This window comes from Mesocricetus auratus, unplaced genomic scaffold, assembly GCF_017639785.1.
Source record: "Mesocricetus auratus isolate SY011 unplaced genomic scaffold, BCM_Maur_2.0 Super-Scaffold_100006, whole genome shotgun sequence".
NCBI lineage: Eukaryota > Metazoa > Chordata > Mammalia > Rodentia > Cricetidae > Mesocricetus > Mesocricetus auratus.
In genome coordinates, this window is record NW_024429190.1 from 23140917 (window position 1) to 23153196 (window position 12280).

Here is a 12280-nt window from a genome sequence, read left to right on the forward strand (position 1 = left end):
GCCCGCGCGTGCTCGCTTCCGTGCGCACGCGCGCGCTCGAGCCCGGCTAGCCGCCTCCCCAACTTCAACCGGCCTTCTCTCCCATTCCGCCCTTGGCGAGGGCCAGGCCTTGAGGGACGCGCAGCGCGCGCCCGCCACCTCGCAGCCCGCAAAGCGCATGCTAATGAGGGGCGAGGCCGGCGGAGGCGCGCTCGCGCGTGCCGGGGGCGCGCGGCGGGGGCGGGGCGATTGTGAGGTCGCTGCTGACGCACGTTCCGGGGTTCTTAAGCGGCCAGGGCGGCGGCGGCCGAGGCAGCGGCGGTGCCGGAGCCGGTTCCGGGAGGCGGCGGTGGCCTCCGCGAGGGGCGGCGGGGCCCAAGTCGGTGCCCCGGCTCAGTCACAGTGTCCCTTTCCCACTGACCCCCTCCTTCCACCACGGCCGCGCCGCCACGGCTCCCGGGGCATCCTAGGCGGGGCAGGAGACGGGGTGCGTCTCCTGCCGCGGCCGCCGGCTTGATAAATGCGGGATTTCGGGTTCGGGGTGCTGCACACTGCCTTGCTGCGCAGCGGCAGCCCCCGGTCCTCGCCCGGCGGCGGCTCGTACCGGCCCTTCGCCGCCGGGCAGTCCGCCACGCCCTTCGGCCCGCTGTCGCCACCGCCGTTGCCTGTCACCGGCTTCGCGGAGGCCGCCTCCCCCTTCGCCATCCCCTCGGGCGGCGGCGCAGCCGGCTCGGCCGCAGCTTCCTCTTCCTCCCCGCTCGTGGCGCATCAGCAGGCCGTGCAGGATGACCTGCTGCTCGGGCTGACACAGCAGCCGACGAGGCCGCTCTCGGGGGCGGCGGCCGCGGAGCAGCTCCCCAGCCACCACCCCGGCGGCGGCACGAACGCGGGTGTGACCCACCTCCTCCCCTCCCAGGACTTCAAACCGAGTCTGCACCACCCCTCCTCCTCCTCCGCCTCCTCCTGCTGCTGCTGCCGCACCTCCTCCCCGCAGGACTTCAGTAAGCGGCAGCAGCAGCAGCAGCTGAGCAGCCAGAAGAGGAAAGAGTTGAGCCCGCCACACCGTCCCCACCCTCCGGACGCGAAGCCGCCGCCGCCGCCGCTCCATTGCCCCGGTCGCTTCAGTTCGCCACCGCCAACGCCGCCGCCACCGCCCGGGCCGCTCTTGCAGTCGGCGCCTCTCGCCCAGCGCCCGCAGCCGTTCAGCCTCCCGCACACGCAGCACCTCCCGCCGCAGGACTTCGCCCCGCGGCAGCGCCCGGCCGACCTGCCCCCGCTCCCGCAGCTCCCACCCTCGCCGCCCGCAGCCCCGCGGCGCCGCCACGGAGGCGCGGGAAGCCCTCGCCAGACCCCGGCCGCGGGCGAGGGTAGCGCCGCCGAGCCCCCCAATGCGGGCTTGCCCCCCTCGACGCCGCCGGTGAACCCCACGCCGGGCTCCATGGAGTCGCCCAACCACCCACTGCTCAACAGCCCCAGCACCCTCCTGCCCGGCGCGGCGCTCGGCACCAGCGCCTTCAGCAGCCTGCAGAGCCCGGACCTGCCGCACCCGGGCGGCGGCGGCGGGGGCGGGGAACCCCCCGGAGGCGGAGGGGGAGGCGGCTCCGCGTCTCCGCCACCGCTGCCCGGTTTCGGCACCCCCTGGTCGGTGCAGACCGCATCGCCGCCGCCGCCCCAGCCTCCGCCGGCGCCCCAGCAGCAGCCACCCCAGCAGCCGCCGCAGCCGCCCCAGCAGCCGCCGCAGCCACAGCCCCCGGGCTCCTCGGCCGCCACCCCGGGCGGCGGCGGCGGCGCGGGCGGCTCTCTGAGCGCCATGCCGCCGCCCAGCCCGGACTCGGAGAACGGCTTCTACCCCGGGCTGCCGTCGTCCATCAACCCGGCCTTCTTCCCGAGTTTCTCGCCGGTGTCGCCGCACGGCTGCGCGGGGCTCAGCGTGCCGGCCGGCGGCGGAGGCGGCGGCGGCGGTGGCTTTGGCGGCCCGTTCTCGGCTCCCGCGGTGCCCGCGCCGCCCGCCATGAATTTACCTCAACAGCAGCCGCCGCCGGCGGCGCCGCAGCAGCCGCAGAGCCGGAGATCGCCCGTCAGCCCGCAGCTGCAGCAGCAGCACCAGGCGGCTGCAGCCGCCTTCCTGCAGCAGAGGAACTCGTACAACCACCACCAGGTACGTATCGATACGGCGGGCGGTGGTGGGGCCAGGAGCCCGCTGCCCCCTCGAGCGCCCTGCGCCAGGGCATGGTTGCGGACCCGGGATCCGGGCAGTGCGCTCGAGCGGGCAGGCGGGCGGGCGGGCGGGCAGGCGGAGGGAGATGGGCTAGGGCTGCCCTTTCCCCAGCGTACCCCGAGGGGACCCGAGTGCAGGCTGTTCCCTTCTGGAGTTTGTTTGGTGCACCTCTAGGGAAGCCGAGGTGGCACCTGCAGCGGCACCCCGGCACTGTCACAGGCAGGCAGGAAGGCAGGCAGGAACTGTCAGGCGGCGCGCGGCTGGCGGCTGCCGGGCTGGGCTGCTTTTTAGTACTTGGTCTCATCTTGTGAATTTGAAGGCCAGGGCACCCTGAATCTAGGATTAATGTGTTTCTTCCTAGAAGTCTTCACATGGGGTGTGTACTGGGATCATGGGGTATGTGGCATTAGGAAATGTCACCCAGGCAGGCGCTTCACTAGTCTGTGCCCTTACTAACTTGGCATCTTTTCTGTTATTGCTCCCCCCATCCCTGCCCATTGCAGATTTTGGGTGGTCGCTGAATTCATTGATGTTGAGAATTTGTTGCTATTTAATGGAGTTAGCATTTATTATGGTGAAAATTCGGAGTCAGATGCCAAGATTAAGGATTGTCATGGAACCAGAATTTGACCTTAACCGGTCCTTACTTCTCAAACTTTTCTGTTGGCGAAAGTTTTCAAAAGTGAATGCTGTTTAAATTAACCAAAGTGTCAATCAGCTAGCAAGTTTATAAAAATGAACCTAAGCAGAAGTTAGCAGTTTTGTTAAATCGCTGTTTTCTCTCCAAGAATGACTAATGTGACCTATGTGGAAGGAAAATGCCGATTTTTGAAGTAATACTCCATTTCCCATGGTTTATGTGATCTTAAGCAACAGTCTTTTGTGTGTCAGGCTCTTCAGTTTTTAACTGGAAGTTTGGCACAGAAATTTATAGGTAATTTTGAATTCCCAAAGTCAAAATAGAACGTTAGCAGGATGTATGCCGTGATTCATATTTAACTGCAATATGTGCCAGTAAAGAACAACAACAAAAAAATGGGTCTTACCTCGGAGGGTAAGAGGTCACTCGGCTTTCGTATGGAATTTTAGGTCAGTGGAAAAGAACTTTGAACTGTGAGTCATTTAGTAGGCAAAATAAGGCCCTAGTGCATGGGATAATTCTGCCGTGACTCCTTGACTGTGCTTTTCAACTATGGAGAAGGAGGAGACTATGTCTTCATCATTATATTAGCTTTTAAAATCCTGTAGTAACATCTATAGGCATTGGATGTCACGTTTTTAGGTTATTCTTGAAAGAAAGATGTTTAATTTTAGGATTACCATGTTTATTGAGTTTTAGAAATGGCATGCTCTATTTTTCCACTGTCTAAATCTTAGCAGAAAAATTATTTGTTTTAACTTATTGACAGTGAAATACTAACAATTTACAGTTTTTTTTAATTAGATGACTTTTTCTTGCCATGGGTTCTAGACTGGAATTTTTGAATGTCACTGAACTTAACAGAGACTTGCATTAAGATTATTAAGAATAAGCAGAGCCAGTGGTTGGTTATTGTGTATCTCAGTGGATCCACCTATGGGTAGCATCAGATAATTGCTTTAGCAGTTCGAGGTTGATTAACTGAAATAAAAAAAAAGTATTGAAAGAAAATGGGAATAAAATACCTTAAAAATTGAATTAACAATAATTCAGGAAATGAATTTCTTCCTTTACTGACCTGTCAGTCCTTAAAGGCATCTTCAATCCCTGTTCAATGTTATCTCTGTTGGTTTTTTTCAGGGTAGCCCAAGCTGTTAGGGAAGCCTAAGATCTAACCAAGTTTTGCTCCCATGGCTGAAATGATTAAGACCATTTAACTCATATTAATTTAACTAGTAGAAGATAGTTGCTTTCAGGTTCTTCAAAGTTAACCCCAGCTTTAAAGAGTATTTTAGTAACTGTCATGAGACATCACTGTTTACAGTAGATAGAAGAATGAAAAAAGTCCTTAACACTGAGTAAATAGGACCTCAAACAGGAAGATCCCAAGACTTCTTTTGTAAGCTGCTTAGGAAATACTCTGTTGGGTTTTGTGTTTCACTTTTTTATGGTCACATTAAATTCTTAGCTTAGTTCTAAAATTTTGATTTTGTTTTATAAGCTCTCCAAGGCCTGTAACTTAAATAGATGTGTTTTCCTCAGCCTCTTCTGAAACAATCTCCTTGGAGCAACCATCAGAGCAGTGGTTGGGGCACTGCGAGCATGTCCTGGGGAGCGATGCATGGCAGAGATCACCGTAGAAGTGGAAACATGGGAATTCCAGGGACTATGAATCAGATATCTCCACTGAAGAAACCGTTTTCTGGTAATGTTATAGCACCACCGAAATTTACTCGCTCTACTCCATCACTGACTCCAAAGTCTTGGATTGAAGATAATGTATTCAGGACAGACAACAATAGTAACACACTCTTACCCTTACAGGTAAGACTGGTATGTAAATGGCCTTTTTTCTAATGCTTATCTTTCAAACTAGGAAGTTGGGGTGGTGGAGGCAGCAGTGGCAGTATAGGAGGATTAACAGAATTAAAGATACAATTGAAACGTATCATTTAATTATTAAAGGGCAAAACACAGAGAAAACATGTAAGAATTTCTCTGTAGATACACAATGAATGGAAATAAGCTTCCAAACATTTAAAAAAATGTTTCTTCCATACAGATTGAAACCTTTTAAGTGGCAGTTCCTGAAAAATGCCAAGCTAGTTATTTCTTAATAAACAGCCGAAATTTGTTTTTCTGATAAGCTAAAACATTCTATAACTGTAGTTGTACATAAGTTTTTCTGTGATCAGCTGTTTACATATTAGAATGTTCTTAATACAGCTGTGATTGTGCACAATAATATTAAGACTTTGACTCTGATTCAAATTACTTCCACTGGTTCAGTGACTATAAATATATACATATGTATGTATGTATGTAATTTTCCCCACTAAATATGGCCTAATATTAATGGAGATCATTTTTTCCAGGCCTTTTAATATTTTGTGATGCTTGCAAGTGAGCTTTAATTTTCCTCAAAACCTTTGGAGGATGGAACAAAAATTTAAGATGGAAAGAACTTTGGTTGTTTTTTGTTTCTATCTTTTTTTTTTTTTTTTTTTAGTTTTTGTCCTTTTGTTTTTCTTGGGTGGGATGGGAAGAGAACTGCTCATTTCTGATGCAAACTTCTATGCTATTGAAGGTGAGATCTAGTTTGCAGTTGCCAGCTTGGGGCTCAGATTCACTCCAAGATAGTTGGTGCACTGCAGCCGGAACATCCAGAATAGACCAGGTAGGCTGCACAGTGTGTGCTTCTCAGGGTCCTGGCTAGGAGTTTAGTATTATGAATACCAGTGATCATTTGCTTTTTAATTATACCATGTAAGCATATGCTAGAGATTATTAAAGCAATTTAGTTTCTAAACATCTCTGATTTAAATTCTTAGTTCATTTATTTTCAAGTGTAAAAGACTTATAGTCATATTTTGAAATCATAAAAAAATTGGTTTTGATTACAATGAATTAATTAAGTATCCAAAAGCACCTGACTTTAAACATCAAACTAAACAGATACTGTCTTTCTTTCAAAATTATTTGCAATTAAAATACAAACTCATATGTGTATTTAACATCCAGCTTTACATTTCATGTTTTAAGAAATCTTCCAGTAAATGTTTGTCATGAGGTCTGATGCATTTGTTTTGAGATATATCTCTAAATAGCTCCAGTTTTAGTTTAGTGTTTTTACCTTTATAAAAATACTTTTGTGGTATAGTATCTTTATTCTAAATTTTATGATTGCTTATATCCTTCAAGTTATCTTCAAGATTTTTGTGATTTAAAAATGCTGTCTATCTTTCTACAGACTGAATTGAATGTATACTGGTACCAGGTCATGAGGATTATTATATGAGGACATAAAAACCTCAGTCCTTATATATGAAGCTTTTCTTATAGATTCCAAGTTTGACCTTCGTTTTGAGATTTTGTAAGTTCAGTGAGTGGAGCTGTATAATCCAAAGCTAAGGCACTTCCTCAAGTAATTTATCAACATGAACTGATTTTTTTACAAAGACTGTGTAGACAGATTAATAACAAAACATTTTATAAATAGCATCCTAATCTGGAGGACTAGCACTGACTTGTGTAATCAGTCATTAGCTATTGTTTTAGATAAGTCCTGACTGTTTATCAAAGTTGTCCTGTCAGGATCTCAGCGTAAAAACGGTAGTTATCTTGTGTTTTTCAGCTTATTTTGTTAACATAAGCTTCCTACTCATCTGTTTCTATTCTCTTTTCTACTCTGTCCCAGTTCACCTGTGTTACGGTAGCACTGTCATAATTGCTCATACTGAATCTATGATTCCTTAAACGTGGTTAGGCTGGGAGAGAAAAATTATTGTAGTTATTTTGACGGTGAAAAGGGAATTCTTTTCAGAGAGCAAAGTGTTGGCATAAGTACAAAAGCAGTGGGTTCTGTGTCTGACACAGCAGCCTTTGAGTGTGTGGAGGGGGAGGTAGGACTTGAAGTGTTCCATGGAGCTCTTGTCACTAGAGTAGATAGCCTTGATGGTGAAGGGGCATTTTATGACTCACTTCTGGGACTGACCAGAGTACAATGCTTTAGCCTTACTACTTAAACTTCAAAGTCACTGTACCTTTGACCATTTTATAACTTAGGATTTTAGGTAGACTTTTCTTTTTCATTTTGGCGGTTAAAGATATACTTTCTGGTAAACTGCTGAGTATCTAGTATTTGTACAGAAGTGTGATGTGATGATGTATAAAAATAGGCTATGGAAATTGAACTGAACTGGAAGGCAAGGCATTCCAAAACCAGAACCTTCTTCCTCTCTAGGTCATAGCCTCATCTATAAAGAAGAATCTCAAACAACGTCATGTAAAACCTTTGCAGGCCAGGCCTTACATATTTTCTGATCTGTTTGGCCGTTTCTATTCCTCCCTGGTCTCACAGTCCTCAGGTTCCCAGCTTGTGTTTTTTTTGTGTGTTGGGGGGGGGGTTGAGGGAGTTGTTTGTCTCATTTTTTTTAATATAAGGGGCTTAGGACCTGTAGGGGGGAGGAGACTAAAGTCTTAAAATAAGACATTATAAGTATATATGATTTTATTATTGTCTTCTTTAAGTACTCAGATGGTCTTTATTATACATTTATCTTTCCATAAAAGCTTGTGGTATTGGGAGTTCTTAAAAGCACAACAGCAGCTATAAATTGGCACTGGTAGCATAAAATATAGGATATTTGGCAAAATTGAAACACTTTAAGTGCTTAATCATTTAAATAGCTTGAGATTTTTGTTTTGTGATCCTACAAATTTTAATTAGTAAATTTTGCTAATAAGTATATTATTATTTTAAACCACTTAATGTTAGTTTATGGCTTATGTTTCCTTTAGCCTTAAATGAATCAGGTCTATAATATAATAAATTACAGAGCTAACATCTCCATTCAGGATACTTTAGGCATGACCTACATGAAGTTCTGGACACATTAATCAAATTCGTTAATTGAAAAAAATTTCGTAGATTAATTTATTTCATTTGTTTCAAGTAAAATTTTGTTTCTTTAATTTTCAATATTTTTTATGGAAAACCTTCAAATTGAAAACATTTTTAAAACATGTGAATTGTGCACATTCCTGATTTTAAAAATAATTATCAGGTTTTTTGTAATGCCTGTGGTGCATGCATCTGTGAACAGGTATATGTGCATACGGAGATGAAGACGATGAGGAGTCATCCCTCGGGATGGCCATCCACCTCCTTTGAGACGGGGTCTTTCATTGGTTAGGCAAAGGCTGGGCTGACTGGCCAGTCAGTCTCCTGGATTACAAGAGCTCTCTACCTTCTGCTTGTGAGGCAAGCACCTTACCAACTGAGTTACCTGCCCAGCCCCTTATTACACATTCCTACTAATTATCATAAGCTAATTTTTTTGTTTTGTTCTTTGCTTTTGAGAATAGGATCTTTATAGCTGAGGCTGACCTCACTTTGGAATGCCTCTGCCTAACTCCTGAGAACTGAAACTATATTAGATATGGCAAAATTTTATTAATTTGAAAATGCTTTTAGCATTTAGTAAGAAATCATGCTCAAAACTATTATTTATTGGTTTCCTCAAAATAGAATTTTCCATGAAACATTAAAAAAAAGCTTAGTCTGTAACTCGTGAAACTTAGATGTTCTAAATCGATGTAAATTTCCTTTTAACGTAGGTTGTTTATCACTTACTTTTTATATGTGGCATTTCTACGCTATGCCTTGAGGAACTAATCAATTCACATTGGTCTGCTACTTGCTGGGCAGTTTTCAGTGCTGGATATTTGCTGTATGTATCATGGAAACTACCTTGAACTAATTGAAGATATTTTCTATCAATCAAACATCCAAGCTGATCTAAAGTAATAAATGACATTTTGGAGATCTTTTTCAGGAAAGTATGTCACTTAAATTTTTCATGGGTTTCCATAAGAAGTAGTGTGTGGCAGGACAGAAAGGGCAGCATTTTGTGGTGCAATACCCAAGGTTCAAGGAGCCTGAACTTCCGGAACCTAGGGAGTCTTCATACTCACACATAGCTAAAAGTGAAGAATGCTCTTTTATTTGAGCAGTGGGTACTTTCCCCAGGGCACTTAATGAGCCTCAGTTCTTTAAGTGTTTTTGGAATACCATTTACCTATCCTTTTATTCTCATCCGTGTTTATGGCTAATGTATGGGTAAAGAAAATAGTAACATAAACATACTTCCAGAGGCTACTATGCATTTTCTATTCATTCTATTTTTTTCTTGGCACTGTAGGACTCTTACCATCTTATTTCTGTAAAACTCCACTTAATTAACAGATGGCTTTACTATTTTAGAGTAGGTTGTATATGAACTTTTCCTCAGTCTGAGTTTCCTGAACTGTCTTAGTAATTTTCAATTAGTCATATAATAGTAAATATAAGGTGCATTGCCATGAGTTTCTGTATTTGTTAGTATATCAGGACTATTGTGTTCATCTTTATTTCTAAATTGTCTCAAGTCTTCCTCATAGTTTTAAACTGATAACAGTTTAGATGAGCAAATATATTCCCAGTATCCTTACTTTAGAAGAACATGCATTTGCTTTATAGCCAAATATAAATCATTAAATGCAATTTGTTTTAAACTGTTGTCTTGAAAAGATAGTTCTGCCAGGCAGTGGTGGTGCATGCCTTAAATCCAAACACTTGGTAGGCAGAGGCAGGTGGATCTCTGTGAGTTCAAGACCAGCATGGTCTACAAGAACTAGTTCCAGAGCTACACAGAGAAACCCTGTATCAAAAAGAAAAGAAAAGAAGAGGAAAGAAAAGAAAAGATAGTTCTGAACTGTAGCATGTTTTCTTCTAAATATTTGGGTTATAGAACATAAAATATTTTAAGTACTCATATATTCTTAGGACCTACATATATCCTAAGACTTTTTTTTGACAGTTTATGTATTAATCCTATCTTAAATAGACTTAAGAATTAGAATATTGCAATAGTCTTTCATTGAGTAACTAGAAATTCATTTGATAGCAAATCTATTTTAATATCTGGTACTTGTTTCAGTTTAGTCAATTAGCAGATTCTATAGGGGATCGTAAGATTTAGGTTTTTTATAATTACCAATTTAATAATAGTCTTTACACTCATATAGCTCAACTGAACACATTTTATAAGATTTTAGGGTAGTGATAAAGAATATTCATTTAACAGACATCTGAAAGCTAGATGTGTGTGATTAGAAGATCCCTAGCCTTAATTACTTTAGAAGTTTAGTGGGAGAATCCAGGAAATGTGTACACTGTAGAGTAGAAGCAGAGATGGTAGAAATGGAGACATTAGTAAACATGTAGGTATTGTTTGTACAAACACATTCCTCGTCTTACTTCCATTTTATGTCATTTATTGTAACAATACTTTAGATCTTCTGTGATTCCAAGTGGTCTATGAGAACTGTCTAGTCTGACTTGATTATTTTGTAGAAGATGGAGCTAGAATTTTCTATGGTGTAGAAAAATCACAAGGCTTAGTGCTGTTCATAATGTGCTAGACAGTGGCTTCACTGTCCACCTAACAACTACTGAGTCAGACACAGTTAAGGTGTGGCACCTTGTGTATTAGCTTGCTCTTCACATGATTCTGAAGCATGGGGAGTTTGGGAAACACTGATTCATTTCACCGTTTCTCTTTGTCTCCCCTACCAAATTCACTTGTTCTAGTGAAGAGCCTTATAGATGGGTTTGTTGTGTGTTTAGGGTCTTTGACTTAAAGGTCAGTAAACTGGACTTGTGTAGGTAGTTGGTGATGAATTGGAACAACAGCCTCCTCTCTAGTAGATTTGCATCATTCAGGGTTACTACTCACTCTTCCTAATTCCTTGATAGCACCTTGTTTAGTCTACAATGGTGATCCCGGCCCCTCACTTTAAAAAGCACACAACCCCAATTAAACATCAAAGAGGAATAAATAAACAAACCTTCTCTAAAGACCTAGTTCTGAATGTTTTTCTGGGTTGGTCCCTTTGGAAAATCAGGAAGGCTACTTTTCTTAAGAAAAAGTATATGTAAATATCTATGGGTGCATATGATGTTAGAGACTTCTGGTATGACTTGGAACATGTAGATTCAGGTTATCCAATGCTCCACTTGGATTTCTGTGGAAATTGTTGACTTACTTTTCTGATTGTTTTCTTGTTTCCCGTGCTAATTATCTTGAGAATTTAAGATGGCCGATCCCACTTCCTCCACATGTACACGAATTGTACATTTATGCATACAACAAATGGTTAGAGATGGCATTAACATATTTTGAGAAAAGACATCAGATTTTTTGGAGGGCATGGACCATAGCTTTTTTGGCTAGTTTCCCATATGTATCATTGCATATTCATTTAGTTTGTGTTGAGTAGAATATAGTATAAATCTTAGGCACTAAAGAACTGAATGTCTTCTAGTAAGCAAGGGGATTGTGCTGTCAGCAAAAAACAAAACAAAACAAACAAAAAGGCCACTCTCAACACAGAAGGCAGTTCTCAGAGATGGGGAAGGGAATGTGAATTGAAGTGCCCCTTCCTTCTGCATGCCTTCTTTTGGAGTAGAGTTTGGAGAGTGAAGATTATGAAAAGTGGGAGCACTTTGGAAAGTGAAATTTGAATATAAATATGCGAGACATTCATCCTTGTTCTGATATTAGTGTCCTACATTTGATTTTTAGTGTATTGGATGTGTATGCATTCATTGTTTTGCAATCTCAATGACTAAGTCAAGTTTTAAATGTATGACAGATGTTTAAAGTGTGGTGCAATTGTTAAATTCTTCTCAAGATACTTATTTTCCAAGTGCTAATATCTGTTTTCCTAGATACATGAGAGAAACATGAAACAACTATAAATATTTTCTGTGTATAATATTTGTAGAAATGATAAGAGAGATTATTTCACTGCATTCAGTTAACACTGCCAATGAAACTACATTAATTTTTATATATTTTAGAGATGGATGTGCTTAAAAACATTGTAGTTGACAAGATTCTTAAATAACAGTGTTTTCTTGGGATACAAGTTAAGTAGTAATATATTAATCAAGTGTCCTGTTTTATGAAAGAGAGATTATTTTATGTTTTTAACTTTAAATTTACATAGATCTTATATCGTTTCTTTTTCTGTCTTCCAGGATCGAAGTAGAATGTATGATAGCTTGAATATGCACTCTCTGGAAAATTCCCTTATTGATATCATGAGAGCAGAGCATGATCCTCTCAAAGGTAGGTGGCAATTTACAGCCTCAATTTCATATGACATGTTGATTTGTCTGCTTATGGAAAATTAGCACTTACATAAGCTATCTAACTGATACATTAAGAAATATCATTAACATTCTTATTTCTTATGCGTTGTCTGTCTCTCATTGTCCTTTATATTAGTGTCCTTTATATTACAATTGTATCACTTTGAGGAAAGGGGAATATTACCTAATACTTATAAGAAGTCATCCAAACTTTAACCTCATAGAGCATCAGTAAATAGTTGTT

General features: G+C 43.1%; 1 protein-coding gene across 6 annotated transcripts in view; it reads left to right on the forward strand.

The window, feature by feature from the left end:
* The first annotated feature begins 266 nt into the window (after positions 1-266).
* Positions 267-12280, forward strand: part of Cpeb2 (cytoplasmic polyadenylation element binding protein 2) — a 50417-nt gene continuing 38403 nt past the window's right edge. For 2 of the 6 annotated variants that reach the window (XM_021226431.2, XM_021226432.2), the window contains exons 1-3: positions 267-2137; positions 4380-4661; positions 11923-12013. In XM_021226431.2, coding sequence (XP_021082090.2) covers positions 500-2137; positions 4380-4661; positions 11923-12013 — 2011 coding nt within the window. In that variant the 5' untranslated portion in view covers positions 267-499. Of the gene's footprint in view, positions 2138-4379; positions 4662-5424; positions 5515-6120; positions 6211-8593; positions 8679-11922; positions 12014-12280 lie in introns of those variants that run through there. The other 4 variants (XM_021226429.2, XM_021226430.2, XM_021226433.2 and 1 more) reach the window with 4 other exon arrangements.